This window comes from Mesoplodon bidens (genome assembly GCF_964165515.1).
Source record: "Mesoplodon bidens genome assembly, chromosome: 3".
Taxonomy (NCBI): domain Eukaryota; kingdom Metazoa; phylum Chordata; class Mammalia; order Artiodactyla; family Ziphiidae; genus Mesoplodon; species Mesoplodon bidens.
Window position 1 is genome coordinate 132,495,052 of NC_138178.1, and position 18,421 is coordinate 132,513,472.

Sequence of the window (18,421 nt, forward strand, 5' to 3'; positions counted from 1 at the left end):
TTCTTCCTCACTCTTTCCTGTATTAAAAAGTATACACTTCTAATAATTAAATACAATTCAATATTCTTTTTATTTTTATTTTTATTTTTATTTATTTATTTTTTTTTTTGCGGTAGGCGGGCCTCTCACTGTTGTGGCCTCTCCCCTTGCAGAGCACAGGCTCCGGATGCGCAGGCTCAGCAGCCATGGCTCACGGGCCTAGCCGCTCTGCGGCATGTGGGATCTTCCCAGACCGGGGCACGAACCCGTGTCCCCTGCATCGGCAGGCGGACTCTCAACCACTGCGCCACCAGGGAAGCCCCAATATTCTTTTTAAAAAATATTTTGTTTGTTTATTTATTTTTGGCTGCATTGGGTCTTCATCGTTGGATCTTTGTTGTTGCATGCAGGCTTTCTCTAGCTGTGGCGAGCAGGGGCTACTCTTCGATGCAGTGCACGGGCTTCTCATTGCAGTGGCTTCTCTTGCTGCGGAGCACTGGCTCCAGGTGCACAGGCTTCAGTAGCTGTAGCACACGGGCTCAGTAGTTGTGGCTCTAGAGTGCAGGCTCAGTAGTTGTGGTGCAAGGGCTTAGTTGCTCCACGGCATGTGGGATCTTCCTGGACCAGGGCTCAAACATGTGCCCCCTTCACTGACAGGCGGATTCTTAACCACTGAACCACCAGGGAAGTCCCAAAGATTTTTTTTTCTTAAAAGAAGTTTAGTGGCACATATATACAATGGAATATTACTCAGCCATAAAGCGAAACGAAATTGAGCTATTTGTAATGAGGTGGATAGACCTAAAGTCTGTCATACAGAGTGAAGTAAGTCAGAAAGAGAAAGACAAATACCGTATGCTAACACATATATATGGAATTTAAGAAAAAAAATGTCATGAAGAACCTAGGGGTAAGATAGGAATAACGATACAGACCTACTAGAGAATGGACTTGAGGATATGGGGAGGGGGAAGGGTAAGCTGTGGCAAAGCGAGAGACAGGCATGGACATACATACACTACCAAACGTAAGGCAGATAGCTAGTGAGAAGCAGCCACATAGCACAGGGAGATCAGCTCAGTGCTTTGTGACGGCTGGAGGGGTGGGATAGGGAGGGTGGGAGGGAGGGAGATGCAAGAGGGAAGAGATATGGGAACATATGTATATGTATAACTGATTCACTTTGTTATACAGCAGAAACTAACACACCATTGTAAAGCAATTATACTCCAATAAAGATGTAAAAAAAAAAGAAGTTTAATATTATATAGAAAAGGAATAAGTATGATATTTCTTGGCTTCAAAGTTCTGATTTGTAAGTTAAACCAGGTCAATACAAAAACCTTCCTTCAACCAAACAAAAGTAGGAGATTAAAAAAACCTTTTGCAGGGACTTCCCTGGTGGTCCAGTGGTTAAGACTCCACACTTCCATTCCAGTGGGTACGGGTTCGATCCCTGGTCGGGGAACTAAGATCCTGCATGCCGCACGGTGTGGCCAAAGGAACAAAAGAAAGAAAAAACCTTTTGAAAATCTTTGGTGTTATCAGGTTCCTATGCATCTGAAATATAACACTCAAGGATTATATCCTTAAGTATTATACACTGTGGTAATAAGCAAGTTGAGGAAGTAAAAACAAAATACATGTCTATAAACATGCTTTCCAAAGTAATATAAACTTTTATGTCAGGATCTTGAAATCAAAATTAATTCATACATAATTAATTCAGAATCAAACCTAATGACAAAGCAAGATGAACCAGCCAACAGCATAGTAACAATAGCTGGTATGTATATAAAACATTACTATATGCCAGGTAAGTGCTTTTACCTCATTTAATTCTCTTAACAACCCTCTAAAGTAGTTACTATTAATATACCCATTTTACAGATGAGTGGACAAAGGCTAGAACTTGCCCAAGGTTATTTAGCTGGTAGTATTGCAGTGGTCCTTTGAGCCCAGGTAGTCTGGCTTTGAAATCTGTGCCCCTAACCTCTATGCTACTATGTTTCTCAATACCAGCTACTAACTAAAAAGTCAGAAATGTATTCCTTCGCAACCTTAATCATCATGAGACAAGGATTATCCTTTGGCTCATATACATCTAAATTTTCAACATATTTTGTTCCTTCCAACCTATAAAACTACCCTAGATTTTGAGCCACCTGATTTTATTTTACTACTATCCCCCTACCCCAACCCCACCCCTTGTACTTTGCCCTCATTAAGTGGCTGCATTTGTATTAAGTTCTGCTTAGAATACTAACCAAAAAATGTATGAACTACTTAATTAAATCTTGTTTGTTCAAAATAAAAGAGGAGTTAAACACTTCCCATTACTCTTCAACCACTCTCTTATCAAGGCTTCAAAGACTTGCTCAGAAAAGCACTGCTGATGCTGATAACCAGAGTAGCTTACTAGGAGCACATTATGCCCTGAGCTGCAATGCTATCCAAACAGTATCTTCAATTCTCTTCTGTGTGTATACTGTGTAATAGGATGGGGGGGGTGGTAGAAATTATGGTAATAAATATAAAATATATTTTCTAGAAACGCTTCCATTTCATGGAAATACAATGTGAAAACCATATCAAGCTAAATATGGAAATGTGAACATTTTATTTTTTAAAAAAAGGCTACACAAATAATTAGAAGTAATATATGAAGAAACTGCCAAAACAAACAAAAGGTCTCAGCTACAAAATTATTTACATGTTTAGGGCCTATACTAAAAAAAAAACATGGTCCCCTGGGGCCAGTATAGACATAGAGAGCAGTCTATGGCAGCACACTTGGGAAGAGGACTTCTGTAGTACTTCCCAGTACATGACATGAACCAAACAAGGAAAACCCTACAAGGTACTTCAACGTTCAGAGGTTTTAAGACCTTGGCTTTGATGATTTTTAAGGTAAGAAACAAAAACAAATCAGCTTCCAATGGGACATGACAGTGGCCTCCAGTCAGTGACCATGACCATAATGCTTTTGAATGGCCCTCCATGTGGGGGCAGAGCGATCTGAAGAGATGATAGTGTTTACAGATGCCCTGCTACCTACACCAATATAATTACTACATTATCTTATAAAGACAAACAGCAGTCTTTACACTCTTTTAAAAATATATAAAGAGTTTCCTAAAGATTTTTTTTAAAAGGTCTAGATTCATCAAAGATGAGTGAAAAATCCATTACTTTCCTAAGTACACTTCCTTACTCTATTCCTGATTAAATGCAAAAGCTGACAGTTTCTGATTCGTAGAAAGATCTAGAGGTTTTTGCTTTTTAGGCAAATTCAGATTCTCCTTCGTTTTTTCTTTCTGGTTTTCAGTTTCGTGACTATCATCGACCACACGTTTTCGTTTCTTTTCTTCAGCTCCATCACTTGCAGTTCCTCCTTTGGCCTTGGCAGCCCATGCCTTTATAAAAATATTGCAGGAGAAAAGTTTTTAGGCACCAACAAAGAAGTACGAAGGACATGATTTCGTTACTTTTGCAGGCAACATTCATTTATGTAAAGCAGCATAATTAGCACTTGAATTGTTAAACTAATCATTAAAGGTTCTCGTTTTGTTTTTGTTTTTGTTTTTTTAAACGAATCTCTTATTACTTAATTGCAGGGCACGTTAAAAAGTTTACATTCTACCTCTATAATATTTCAGTCTAAACTCTGCTTGTATTTAACCATATTAACTGCAAAACACTATAACTGCAGGTACTTTTTAAAAAAGAAAACCTTTTATTTTAAGATTATTATAGATTTCCACGCAGTTGTAGGAAATAATACAGAAAGCCACTGTGTTCCCTTTACTCAGTTTCCCTCAATGGTTGCATCTTGCAAAACTGTAGTGCGCTATTACAACTAGGATATTGACATTGATAAAATCCCCTTTTTTATTTCTACTTGTTTGTGTGTGTGTGTATAATTCTATTGTAGGCTGTGTATTTACCACCACATTCAGGATATAGAACAGTAGTTCCATACGCGTGAGGATCCCACATGTTGCCCCACCCCACTCCTCTCCCGGGTCCTAACCCCTGGCAATCAGTTCTCTGTTCTTCATCCCCATCACTTTGTTATATCAGGAACGTTATATACAGTATACACTCTTTTGGGATTGGTTGCTACTCACTAAGCAAGAACCTAACAAGCTTCACTCATTTCATTTACCTCTTAAACCTCTTTTAATCTATAACAATTCCTCCTCCTCCTCCTTTATCTTCCTTCCTAGTCATTATTGTTGAAAAGGGACCATTTGACCTATAGTATTTTTCACATTAACAGACTGGATTTAAGAAATGTTTAAGGTTTACACTAAAAACATTGATTACATTTTTAAGTATTCAAAAACACAATCACAACTTTTGCCAAGTCTCTTCCTCTTTTCCTAATAAGGTCTTATTCATTCAGATGTCATTTTATCTAATTCTTTACAATTTTTATCCTTTTATAAATACTTATAAAAAATGAGAAATACAAAGATGCTAATGAGATTCTAAAGGAGGCTAGAGGTGGTAAGACCAGTTTCTAGCTTCCTCATTTTGCAATACTTTTATTCGTAAAAACCAGCTTATCAAGGTAAGTAACTATGTCACAAGGTGCCCATGCTGCATGCAGTCATTCCTAGGGAAGGGAAGTCTGAGATTTATTGATACAACACACACAATCCTTCCCCTTGCAAAAGAAAGCTGCTCTTAGCCTTCTTTCACATGGCAGAAACTGACATGCGGAGCAATAGGTACAAGCCACCTGTCCTAATTTAAACACGAAAGGCTAGAACAGAACATCAGATTTTCCCCCACAAAGCAGTATTCTCATTTAGTATTCAATGTGTAAGTAAATAGCATTTTAAGAAATTCTGCTTACAAGGACTTTAGAGTAGTAGTCCAAAAATGTGAATTAATTTCACTTTTACTTATTAATCTTTTTTGCTTTTGATAAATAATGCACTTTTTCTTGGGGTATTCCCCTAACTTACAATATGCAGAAACTTATACAGATGTAAGCAGTACATCTGCCAAAAATTAACCATCAGCACTAAATAATAATTATTACATATCCATAGGTTCAAAGCTGACATTTTGCTTGTTGTATTTCCTTTCTACCAAGAGCTTATCAGAATGTACTCAATTTATAAAAACAGAAAAAGGCACTTTCTTTACGAATTTTTAAAACCTGCGAATTCACTAAAATCCCCATCTCAGTACAATTATCCTTACAAACGGGACCTAATGAAACTTAAAAGCTTTTGTACAGCAAAGGAAACTATAAACAAGACAAAAAGACAATCCTCAGAATGGGAGAAAATATTTGCAAATGAATCAACGGACAATCAAAGGATTAATCTCCAAAATATATAAACAGCTCATGCAACTCAATATCAAAAAAACAAACAACCCAATCAAAAAATGGGCAGAAGACCTAAATAGACATTTCTCCAAAGAAGACATACAGATGGCCAAGAGGCACATGAAAAGCTGCTCAACATCACTAATTATTAGAGAAATGCAAATCAAAACTACAATGATGTATCACCTCACACAGGTTAGAATGGGCATCATCAGAAAATCTACAAACAATAAGTGCCGGAGAGGGTGTGGAGAAAAGGGAACCCTCTTGCACTGTTGGTGGGAATGTAAACTGATACAGCTACTATGGAGAACAGTATGGAGGTTCCTTAAAAAATTAAAAATAGAATTACCATATGACCCAGCAATCCCACTACTGGGCATATACCCAGAGAAAACCATAATTCAAAAAGACACATGCACCCCAATGTTCACTGCAGCACTATTTACAAGAGCCAGGTCATGGAAGCAACCTAAATGTCCATCAACAGAGGAATGGATAAAGAAGATGTGGTACTTATATACAACGGAATATTACTCAACCATAAAAACAAATTAAATTGGGTCATTTATAGAGACGTGGATGGACCTAGAGATTGTCATACAGAGTGAAGTAAGTCAGAAAGAGAAGAACAAATATCGTATATTAACGTATATATGTGGAACCTGGAAAAATGGTACAGATGAACTGGTGTGTAAGGCAGAAATAGAGACACAGATGTAGAGAACAAACGTATGGACAGCAAGGGGGGGAAGTGAGGGCGGGGGGATGAACTGGGAGATTGGGATTGATATATATACACTAATATGTATAAAATAGATAACTAATAAGAATCTGCTGTATAGCACAGGGAACTCCACTTCGCTGTACAGTAGAAACTAACACAACATTGTAAAACAACTATACCCGCCCCCCCACCCAAAAAAAACCCCTGGGAATTCACTAAAGTCTCAATCTCAGTACAATTATCCTTACTTACCTTCCTTTCTTCAGTTGACAATACTCTAAATCGAACCATTCCTTCTTTTATTATGTCTGCTTCATCGGAAAAGTCAGGATTGTCAGACAAAATATTACATCTGTTTTCTTCCAGCCACATCTGGAACCCGGTCTTTGGCCTAAAATAGCAGTTATGTAAAAAAATTTTATAATTAAGACACAGTCTTAAAGTGGTTCATGATCTTTCAGGTTAGTGATTAACCATTAGCATACCTATATATAAAGTAAGAGACAGTTAATTACACTTTTTAATATTCATAATTACATATTACTTAAAGCTGCCTAGAGACTGCAGGAATAATGAGCTGAAAAAATCCTTTATAACATCAATTCAAAGGGATTACTCACATTTGTATTTTCCAAGTGCAGCAAAACTCTGAACTTTCAACTCTTTTATGAATGTTGACAGGCTCAAGGCCTCCACTCCTACTTAGCCCCTCTAGCCCAATATAATCCTTCCATGTATCTTTGGTAGCCTTTCTGCATTTCCCAAACCAGCTATTTGAAATTGTCACGACTTCTCTCAAGCTCCTCACCGCTGCCCTCACAGCTGACCTGGGAGTGTGGGTCCTTTCTTGTACCATTATTATGTAAAGCATGGACACAGCATACTTGTCAGTTTCATTAGCTTTCAGTTCTGACACAAACTGTCTTTAGATCACAAGTGAAGATTTAATGCAAACATTTAATATTTACTGAGCACTTTTTTTCTGTATAGCCTGATAGTATAAAAAATGGAATCTTCTTAAATAAAAATTTCACTGTTTAATATCTAAATTAAATTCAGAACAAAATAGGAAAAATAAAAACCACGGCTATCCCTTCAAATTAAATTGGTTAACATGAGATATTGGTTAAATGAGATACATAACACTAAAAATGAAATGGTGACTTTTTCAATTTAGCTGATGTATTTTAAATAAATCTAGCATGCAAGAGATCAAGAAATTTGGTAACACTGAGTTGGTGGACAAACAGGATATGGACAAATAGGAAATCTCATATTGCTGGGATGTATAAAATAATACAACATCCATGCAGAACAATTTTGCAATATCTATCGAAATTACAATTGTACATTAGCTTGAACCATACAGGAATCCATCTTATAGCTATAGGTATATAATATTCATATAAAGTTATTCACTGTACTACTATTTGTACTAGCAAAAGACCAGCAACTACCTTTTGTCCACCAGTAGAGAACTAAATAAATTATGGTATAGCCATTCAATGGAAATAAAAAGATTGAAGAAACTCTTCATGTAGTAATAAGAAATCATCTGCAAAAGCTATTAAATGAAAAAAATAAGGCACAGAACAATGAGTATACTACCATTTCTGTAAAACTAAAAAAAATAGATAAATCTAAGTGTACATGCATAGGATAATTACAGAAGGCTATATAAGAAACTTGTGCAGTGACTATTTGTGGAGGGGAAACTGGGTGGGTAGGGAAAAGATTTACTCTTCATCACACATCTTTTTCTATCTTTTGACTGTGTTTCTCCCATGTAACTATACTAACGAGTTAAAAACAAACAAATGAAAAAATGAACTAATTATAAAATATAGTGTCCCAACAAAACGTATCCACAATTTAAAACATGTATGCAGTTTATCAAAGCATACTTTAATAAGTAATATAAATAGACATTAATCAATATTTGTGGCTTCCCTAAAGTTACAAGTGTTCAGAATGCCTACTACCTGTGCCAATGTATTATTTACATGAATGAATAATAGGGCCACATAATTTTGTATTGCTACTTCTGTATGCCTTTTATTGGAATACTACATCTTGAGAACACTAAATTTCTCTATGTACCGACCTTTGGTTTTCAGTGTTTTGAGGACACATGGCTGGGGTTTCAGATGATGGATTTTTAGGATTTTCTTCTTTTACTTCCTCAGTCCTATCAGCTTGGGAAGTTCTTTTCTGGAAAAAGGATGCTGCAGATGCCTGTAAAAACAAACATAATGAATACCGCCACAAAATCTAGTATGATTTTATATGTTATAAGCAAATTTTGAAAAATGTGGAGAAATATTTATAATTATTTAGAATTCTTACACCAACATGTGAAGTCCCAAGAGGTTCTCTGTTGAAAATAAACATGTATAAACACACACACAAAACCCCCAAAAACTGTACCTCAAATTTCATGTATTCTAGATGAATAAAATTATATGAAATGGAAATACAAATGGTAGGTCTATTTTACTGATGACAAATCTGTGATAAAATACTAAAACTGGGACAAAATCTGGGAGGCAAAATCAGAATACAGAACAAGGAAAGATTAGGGCTAGGTACTAAACCAGCTGTCGTTAAATAGGGACATGCATCAGAACCATTTGGAAAATGGAAAAAAATACAGATAGATGCATGAGTCCCTGTCCTGGGTCTACATATTTTTAAAAAGTGTTTCTGATGCAAAACCAGAATTGAGAACCATTGCCCTCACTAGACAATCACTTATAAACAACTGGAGCCTCCTGTCTCATACTTGAAAGAGTGAACAAAACTAAAGTAAGACAAACAGACTATGAGTTGTGTACTGCAGATGGGGGCAGGTGAAATCATACCTGCTTAGACTTTGGTTTTGGAACCAGAGGCTTTATAACTGGAGACTTTTCATAATTTGTAGCTCGATTAAGTGCAGTAGATTTCTTGGATGATTTGTTCATATTGTCTAAAATATTAGTTGAACGTACTGAATTAATTGAAATGGATGGCTCTTTGGAATTGCCTGATACCTAAAAAGCAAACTAATATTAGCATTTAATGTTTAAAGAAGAAAAAAAATGCCAAGAGATTTATTTTTCCTTTAAATTTCTGTTAAGTTTGTATTGTAGTCTCACCTTCGGAATTGAATATATTTGGTATAATCCAAATTAAGACTGATGCGCATATTCCCAAATACCACATCCCCAAGCTTTGAAAACCTTCAAAACTGTAGGTTCTCAGAAGATAAGTAGAAAACGTAACTCTTGGTCCAAGCAGGAACTAGTGCTGCTTTCATCTTTGTTTATTTTAAAATATTTACTTATTTAAATATTTTAAAATTTAATCTGTTGCAGTCTTTAATGCCTCTTAAGTCTGGGGAGGGTCATCTGGTAGTTTGGAAATATTTCTCTATATGGAAATGTATTTAAATAATAGAAAACATCACTGGAAAGAGTTTACCTTGAAGGGGTTTATTCGTCCTTGGTTGCTAGAGGTAACTGCACCTTTCATAAGAAAGAAACACTCACTTAATAGTGGTAAAACTCAGAAGACTTATGACTTCTATAAAAATTATGGAATATTTTAATCTGTATTATATGAAAATAATGTACTTTGCAACTTTAAAACTATTAATAACTATATATGACCTCCTTCCTATTTCTAAGACAAAATAAAAGCTATTAGATGATGGGAACTATCCCAATTTGCCACTATGAGATAGACAGATACAATATGTAGAGATTATTCTTTTCTCCTGTTACCAGGGAAGAATGGTGCCTTATTTTAGCTAGTTAATAATTCCTCTACAAATGCTCCAGATCCCACCCACTCCTGCTTTTCAAGAAACTTGTGCTATCAATGGCTACACGTGTCATCTTTGACTTTTCCTTCTTTATTGGCTCAAGTTTCCCAACTTAAAGAAACAAACAAAAACCAAACACGCTCTCTGCCACATCCCCTTCTCGCCCCCCACATAATTTTCTCTCACCTCCCCTAAGCAGCCAAATTTCTCAAGAGTTGTCTACACAGCTATTCCCATTTCCTCACTATTCATGTGTTCCTCCATCCAATACATGGCTTCCAGCCCTACTACCCAGCAGAATCTGCTCTTGCTAAGAACTCAGTAAACCCTATGAAGCCAAAACTGGTGGGTCTTTTCCAGCCATCACCTTGTTTGACCTCTCAACAGCACTCCACATAGCGAAGTGTTCCTTTCTTCTTGATACTATCTCCCCTTTGACTTCTGAGATACTGCATTCCCTGGCTTATCTCCTTCCTCACTTTCTTTTGATGGTTCGTCCTCCTCCTCTCTAGGCCTAACCTCATTTTTCTCCTCACTTTGATCCTCCCCCAGTGCTCACTCACCCATACCCATGGCTTAAACTGCTATACTTATGTCAACAATTTTCACTTTATATCTCCACCCCAGAGATACTACTTTCCTGAGCTCCTGACCCAAACAGCCAATAGTAATTCATCGTCCTCCTATCTAAACCTATGTTTCCCTAGTGTTTCCTGACTCAGTAAATGGCACCATCATTCACTCAAGTACTCAAGCCAGAAACTGACAGTTATTCTTCACACCCTGAACTTCCATACTCTCTATATCATCTTCAGAAACACCTCTTCAATTCCTCCCATTCTTTCTATCAGCAATCACCACCACCTCAGTCTATTCAATCTCACTTGGGACTACCTCAGAAGTCTCCTTATATGCAGTCCTCCTCTTCACAGTGTGCCATACTCTGCTCCTGATTAAAACCGACAACAGCCTCCCAGCAACCTCAGAATAAAGATCAAAATCCTACAATGGCCTACATGGATCTGCAAGGTTTGGCTCCTGCTCATTGCTCCAAAACCATTCAGCATCACTTTCTCTTTGCTCTCTGCTCTTCAAGCCTCTCTTATAGTCTTCACACATGCTGTTCCTTAAGCCCACATGCTTTTCTTCTGCTTCTGCTCCCACCCACCTTTGCCTGGCTGACTCATTCATCCTTTAGATCTCTGCTTTAAACATCCCACGTGGCGGCTTCCCTGGTGGTGCAGTGGTTAAGAATCTGCCTGCCAATGCAGGGGACACGGGTTCGAGCCCTGGTCTGGGAAGATCCCACATGCTGCAGAGCAACTAAGCCCCTATGCCACAACTACTAAGCCCGCGTGTCACATCTACTGAAGCCCGTGGGCCTAGAGCCCATGCTCTGCAACAAGAGAAGCCACCGCAATAAGAAGCCTGTGCACCACAATGAAGAGCAGCCCCCGCTCGCCGCAACTAGAGGAAGTCTGAGCACAGCAACGAAGACCCAACGCAGCCATAAATAAACTTAAAAAATAAAATAGGGCTTCCGTGGTGACGCAGTGGTTGAGAGTCCGCCTGCCGATGCATGGGACACGGGTTCGTGCCCCGGACCGGGAAGATCCCACATGCCGCGGAGCGGCTAGGCCCATGAGCCATGGCCGCTGAGCCTGCGCGTCTGGAGCCTGTGCTCCGCAACGGGAGAGGCCACAACAGTGAGAGGCCCGCGTACCACAAAATAAATAAATAAATAAATAAAATAAAATAAACATTCCATGAGGCCTTCCTTGGGGTCCCAAACCATCCCCCACCACTGACTAGATTACAGCCACGTGTTGTATGCTCTTTTAATAATCTGTACACATGTAAAAGTATATTAAAATCAAACATATATATATATATATATATATATATATATATATACTTTTAAAAGCCAGCTGGTACTATAAGGTTTATGCAGGGATCAAACATGCATGTCTACTTGACCACTGCATTTAATAAGTATCTGTTAAATGACCACTGTTTCACAAACATTTCTGATTAAAAACAACAACAACAAAACAGGCCCTGAAGAGTAAGGTGTATTTGAGTAGATGTATCGCTGTAAAGGCTACTTCAAAATTTTCTTGATATTACAAAATCAAAATTTGCTTACCTGACTTAATAGCTGGCAGATCAGAGGAATTTACACTTTTGAAAAATGGGTTTTCTCCTACAGAATAATTAAGATAAAACAATACAATGTAAATGGGAAGATAAAGTCATCTTCTGTAATCAACAATCAGACAGGAAAGATGTCTTGAAAAGTATGGGTATTCAGTTTCCCTCAGCCAAGTAAAAGGGGAGAAGTCACACACATGACGCATCTCATCTTTAAACTGCCTTAAAAATGTTATCTTACCATGTTTATGTATTTCTGGTTTTTCTTCTATATCATCAGCTTCTCCGGTATCCTCTGAATCTTCTTCAACTTGATTTCTGAGCCTTGGCTGACTCCACTCTGTAGGAGTATTACTGTAACTAAAAGACAATGATATCATTCAATAAAGGGCTATAAAAAGACCAAGTCAATATTCAGGATGGTAAAACTCAAACATTTCTTACCCAGAATTCAACTTTTTTCTGAAATCCTCTTCTTCTTCTTCCTCTTCTTCAGCTTGGGTGGCTGCCGATTCTGCTGCTTTCTCTACAGCCAGTTCACTAAGTCTCTGGGCCAATATTAATCTCCGAGAACGAGAAGCATATTTAATGGCTAAATTCACAGCATTCTGAGTCATTAGATCAGCAAGTTCCACACAACGAAATTCCCGCTCCAGTTTACAAGAAAGCTAAAGGAAAAAAAGGGGGAAAAAAGTCAAATTATGTTGAGTAAAACTTTTTAAAAATAAAAGAATGATATTACTAGTAGAACTGAGAAAAGTTTTCTAGATATTGTATCCCTGATTCTAAGAGGCACATTTTTACACATTTTAACATCTCTCTCCGAAGTTGAGAAGCATCTTACAATTGATGGTGAGTCAGTTGAATTGGCAGCATTTCTTTCTGTCTTAGTGACTTAAATAAGTAAAGTGACTTAAGTAAAGTGACTTAAATAAGTAAAATAATGGTGTATTTTACAATCAACAATGAAATAAGAAATATCATTTCAAGTTATTGATTGCAAGGAGAGTAAGAGATTTATTTAAAAATTCAAAAATGGTTCTCCTAAATTTGTTTTCCTGCCCATTCCACCACCTGCACTCACAAAACAGGGTAGCAAATTGAAAGAAAGAATAAATTGTAAATGATTTGTTATTACTTTGCCTAGAATTGGCACACAAATGCTACTAAGTGAATGTGGGTGGGCAAATAGATTTACCCATTAGCTTTTTAAGTATGACTGTATGATCTCTAACTACCAGAAAGTTATACAACTTCCAAATTAGCAAACAACCTCCTTTCTCTTGCTCTATTTTTCATACTTACAATATAAAATGAGAAACATTCATTTATCATGACTTTTTCTTTTGGTATGAATTTTGACAACTCATAGTGAGGCAACTGAAGTACAATGTGAGGAAAACGAATATGTCGAAGACTACTAAAGGTCTTATAATTCACAGAAGTATTACTTTGTTACTTAGGCATGTCAAGTCTGATTCATCAGCACAGACACTTTAGATATTTACCTGTATGTCCTTCTCAAGTGTTCCCGGATCACTGATCTGTACGCAGTACTTCTCAGTCAGGGTGGTACTCTACCTCAGAGGGCATTTGGACATGAAAGTAGTGTGGTTTCCCCAGTAATTAGGTGGAACGATGGGCATTTGCCTGGGGGCAGGAATGCTAGAGAACTAACAGGGTGCTACTAGCACCCTGCTGAGGAACACCGCACTCCAGCGGAAAAGCTCCTCTAAGGCTAAATGGTAGATAAATCAAACATGTTTCCTTACCTATGTTGTAGGAAATAAAAAGGTTACTAGTTCATGTTGGTGTACAAATGGGACTTTGTGAATGGAACAAAACTGACGCTATAGTGGACTAATTAAATTTCTTTAATACTGAATGCAAGGCAGTGTTGCAGAGGTGACAATAGTGAATATCACCGTTTGGAGACAAGTTACAATAAGCTCTGTGGTCTCAGATATCACTTTTCCCTCAGAAGTTTTTTTCCTCAACTTTAAAATGGAAAGTCTGGGCCATTTACTCTCTTAGGAAATACTGAGGTGCACTATGTATCAGACACTACATCACTGCCTGGCAAAGTAGTGAACAGGACATGGTCACTGCCCTCAAGGTGTTTACAGTCTAGTGCAAGAAGAGCACGGAAGAAATTACATTATACTCCTCCTCATAAACCAACCTGGAATGAGGACACAAACTTATGAATCTTATGTTTCAAAAAGTTTTTTATCTTTAAAGATAAATGTACTTAAATATCCAGGGGACCAAACCTGGTCACTGGCTACAGACAAACTTTTACCTAAGAGGATAACAAAAGGCAGGCATATCTAAAAGCCTGATCAAAGTGCTTAAGACTGCTCAGCCTACAGACCTAAAAGTCTACACTCAAACTTTATTTGCTGCACATGATAAGAGCAGGAGCTAGAGCCAGTCCTCAAACTTTATTAATAAGCATCTGAATCACCTACAGGGCCTATTAAAACACAGACCAGTCGGCAAAAACAAAAAAGGGAGGTAGCACCAGAAGAGTTTATTTCTTCCTATGATCTTAGATACAAGGCAATGTCTTAAATATTTAATCTGCAACGTGAACTGGGAAACAGAACTTTTAAGGAAGAAAAACACCCACCAGATACAACTTAGGAATTTTAGGTTGTGGAACCTGGTGCTAATTCACATACCATTAAGAAATTCAACCTAGAGAAAAAAAATTAACTTTTCTTCCCCACTATACTTATTTTACTCACCGCAAGCATTTTCATTAAAAGTTCCTGTTGTTCTTTTATTGCTTGATTTTTAGTGCTCTCTTCATATTCATAACCATTTTTAGCTAAATAATCAAGGTGGTTGTGAAACGTAACTGAACGCCAGTACTGTTCCTGCAAAAATGGAAAAACTGCTTAGAGCCAACTATCAGCTGAAAACCACGCAAGTGTTAAACATTTATCATATGACACCAGTTTCTGAATAAAATATTTTCTGAACTATTCCTTTCTACAGCTTATTTTACAATTCTAATGTGATATTATGGCTTGACTTTATCTTCTATCCTTAAAAAAAAAAAAAAGGGAAATACAGTGACCCTTGAACAATGTAGCAGGTAGAGGTGCCTACCTTCTGTGTAGTTGAAAATCTGCATATAACTTATAGTTAGCCCTCCATATATATGTGGTTCCTCCATATCTGAGGTTCGGCATCCTCAGATTCAACCAATCTTGCATGGTGCTGTACTGTAGTATTTACTACTGAAAAAACCCCATGTATAAATGGACCCACACAGTTCAAACCCATGTTCTTCAAGGGTCAACTGTATATAGCATTTTAAAGTTTCCTAGCTATCATAGTTGATGCTCAGAGAACTTGGTAAACTAGATTTTTATAAGCTGATTTGTTTCTTGTTTAGAATAACTAACTGCAAGATATCAAATGACTTTTGATGACACAGGGCTAGGAGTAAGGTGAGGCAAGCCTGGCGCCTAAGGGTACAAAATTCATGAAGGCACGTCCTCTTAGGCACTTGTCCAAGCCCGAGAGTGAGTGCCTTACCCTAGTGAGGCCCTGACAGTCACACCCATTTACCTCTTAGACAAAGTCCCTGGAAGCAGCCCTCTCCCTCACAGCTACTGCCATTTCTTTAATTACACAAGTAATGAATACTCAACACTGGTCATCAGAGTAATTTTAAATGCCTGTGTCACAGGCAGGGTATTTTCAAACTCAGAGTGTCAAGGTAAGATTTGTGCATACCTCCATTTGTCCCTTCTCTGTGGCAGTCTGACAGTAAGGAAGCTTAAAGGGTAATACAGCTACAGCAGGGCGTGGAAGGGTGGGAGGAAATCGAGAACCTTTGCAAGGAATACACCTGTCAGGAAAGAAACAGTCTCACCATAAAAACTTTCCAAAATATCATAAAAACTGCTAGATTATAAATTTTCCAAAAGTTAGTAACTTGGAATAATATTATTCTAATAGCTGGCTTAATAATATACAAAAGATTCCTCTTTTAAAAAAGTACTTTAGGTCTGATTAAGTATCAAAATTACCCCTCCACGTACTTCAAGAACTTCAAAAATTCCTCCTCACGTCAGCTTTATTAAATGAACAATCACTAATAGTGAAATCAGCTTTTCAGATTTTCCTTAGCAAAATGCCCACTTCCAAAATACAGAAATTGTGCCATAAACACTTGTCATGGGATCCATGTTATAAAACAGATTGCCCTAAGATAAAATGCTGATACAGCATATTCACTTTCATTCATCAGTTTGAAAACACTTGGTACTGTTGGTAGAAAGTGTCATGTAAGAGAAAAAGAGGGTGAAATGCCCAATAAGTGTTTATTATTAGATATTGGTGAGAGTGAAGCAGAAAATCCATCATTATTATAAAAAGGTTATACTGTGTATCTGCTCTGCTAAATGAAGGGTTGCCTTATGCGGTAATAGTTCAGTTGGCAAGGACTTTTCTGACTACAATATGTAAGGCACTCATATATACCCATCAGGATGAGTACTAATGCAATTTATGAATTAAAAAGTATCCATTCATCAGAGTGATTTATATATGCAGAATACTCTTTTAATGTATGTACTCCAAATTATTTATAAGAAAAACATAACTGCACACTCTAAGTACTACAGACAAATTTTCTAATTTTCATAAAGTCATTTAAAAAACATAGACCCTTGTTCAATGCTTACTAACAGCCATCCGGTAATACAGCCTTTTAACCAGGGCTTTAAGTTATGCCTTTCTTGAAGGAAAATACTAAGTAGAAATTAGGCCCTCAGGTTTAAAATTTTTTTCATAAATATCTTCTAATATTATCAAATGTCCACTAGAATAGTTAAAAAATAAATAAGTGGCATTACCCAGGAATATGACATAGGCTCCCTTTCTAGTAAGATTTAAATACTCCCTTTCCTTCTTTTTGCGACAATATAATAAAAACAAACATGGTTTTAGAGTTCCAATATTTTTAACATAAATCCTCCTCCCCTTTTATGATTTCACATAAATCAGTGGTTTTCACCACATAGTATGAGGTGGCAATGTGAATACTCAGCGTTGGAAAAACCTCTTGTAGCAGTTCTGTTATGCACCTATTCACAAAACCATTTTAGTCATGCAAAACGGAAGACAGAACATGTGCATTCAGAAAGGACGAGTGCAATTACATATGCATATATGTACATTAACAAAACTAGGAGGAACGTTGGGAGTAATCTTAACTGCCTTAACATTTTTTTTTCTATAAAGTGACTCAGACTCTCCCGTTTAAAAACATTTTACAACTCTAATACTTTATTTAGTCATAGTAAGCGATTATCATAAAGAAAAATTGATGAGGATTTTACTAATAGTTTTTTTAAAGCCACATTTACATCAAAGCAGAGCATCAATTCACATTTCTTATCCTTTTCTTAGCTTTAAAGACTTGAAGTAAAAAGACCTTTTCTCTGTTGGGTATCTCTTTCATGGAAGAAGAGGAAAAAACAAACTCATTTGACTGCTAATTTGATGGGTTTTGCCTACAATGAATGAGTTTCCTGGAAACTGTGGCTAAACCATTTGGAGGATAAAATGTGAAAAAATAAACCACAGTTTACTAAGGAGACAAAATTACTTCAATTCCTTTCCAAACAAATCACAAAATTTGTTCTCTTATATTAAAGAGTTGAAAAATATCAAACCGGAGAAAACTGGGGCCAATGTCCAGAATAAGTTTCTAAGAGTTAGTGAGTTTTGCTTGTCTTCTGTGATGCATGGGACTCTTTTCAGTGTTCGAGGGGATTTAACTCTTTTAGAGCACTGACTCAGGAGCAGATAATGATTTTACCAGCCAACTCTTCCAGGCTGCTGGCCCAATTTATCTTCATGTAGCATAGGACATGTAGTCAGTACTTTTAGCAAATGCTTGTTAAATGAACATAACTTGCAAAAAAAAGTCTGTTTTCAAGTGCATTAAATAACTCTTAAGAGTTTTTAAAAACCAAAGAGAATGCCTGATATGAAGTGCCTGCGTAAAATATCATTAAATAAATATGTTCTAATATCAAAAAATAAAGCAGAATAAGGTAAAAAACTAAACTAAAGAGAAAAGGAACATTGATGTTTGTAGACTGCAAATTAGATTGTGGCACGAAAATTAGTAAACTCTCAGTTATGTATTAACCAGTGGTGACAATAAAAAAAAATCTTCAGAGGAAACCATAAAGACAATTTCTGCTAAACTGAAGTTCATTTCAAACAGAGGTAGGAAATCAGATACGCTACACATCAGTAATTAAAGGCAGGTGTTTTGTACTGATTCAAATGAATTTTTTAAAAATTATTTTTAACAAAATATATTTCCTCACCAAAAAGAAAGCAAAAATACTGCTGAATCTGGGTTAGAAAATGTATTTTA

The 18,421-nt window shown here is 36.8% G+C and overlaps 1 protein-coding gene across 1 annotated transcript in view; it reads right to left on the reverse strand.

Annotated features, from left to right (window-relative positions):
• Positions 1-332: 332 nt before the first annotated feature.
• WDHD1 (WD repeat and HMG-box DNA binding protein 1) overlaps positions 333-18,421 on the reverse strand; it is a 62,718-nt gene continuing 44,629 nt past the window's right edge. The window contains exons 17-26 of the mRNA XM_081228842.1: positions 15,760-15,874; positions 14,760-14,891; positions 12,454-12,677; positions 12,251-12,369; positions 12,005-12,061; positions 9,516-9,559; positions 8,915-9,085; positions 8,158-8,288; positions 6,306-6,444; positions 333-3,395 (exon numbers count right to left, since the gene is read on the reverse strand). Of these exons, the coding sequence (XP_081084968.1) occupies positions 3,195-3,395; positions 6,306-6,444; positions 8,158-8,288; positions 8,915-9,085; positions 9,516-9,559; positions 12,005-12,061; positions 12,251-12,369; positions 12,454-12,677; positions 14,760-14,891; positions 15,760-15,874 (1,333 nt within the window). The 3' untranslated portion in view covers positions 333-3,194. The remainder of the gene's footprint in view (positions 3,396-6,305; positions 6,445-8,157; positions 8,289-8,914; positions 9,086-9,515; positions 9,560-12,004; positions 12,062-12,250; positions 12,370-12,453; positions 12,678-14,759; positions 14,892-15,759; positions 15,875-18,421) is intronic.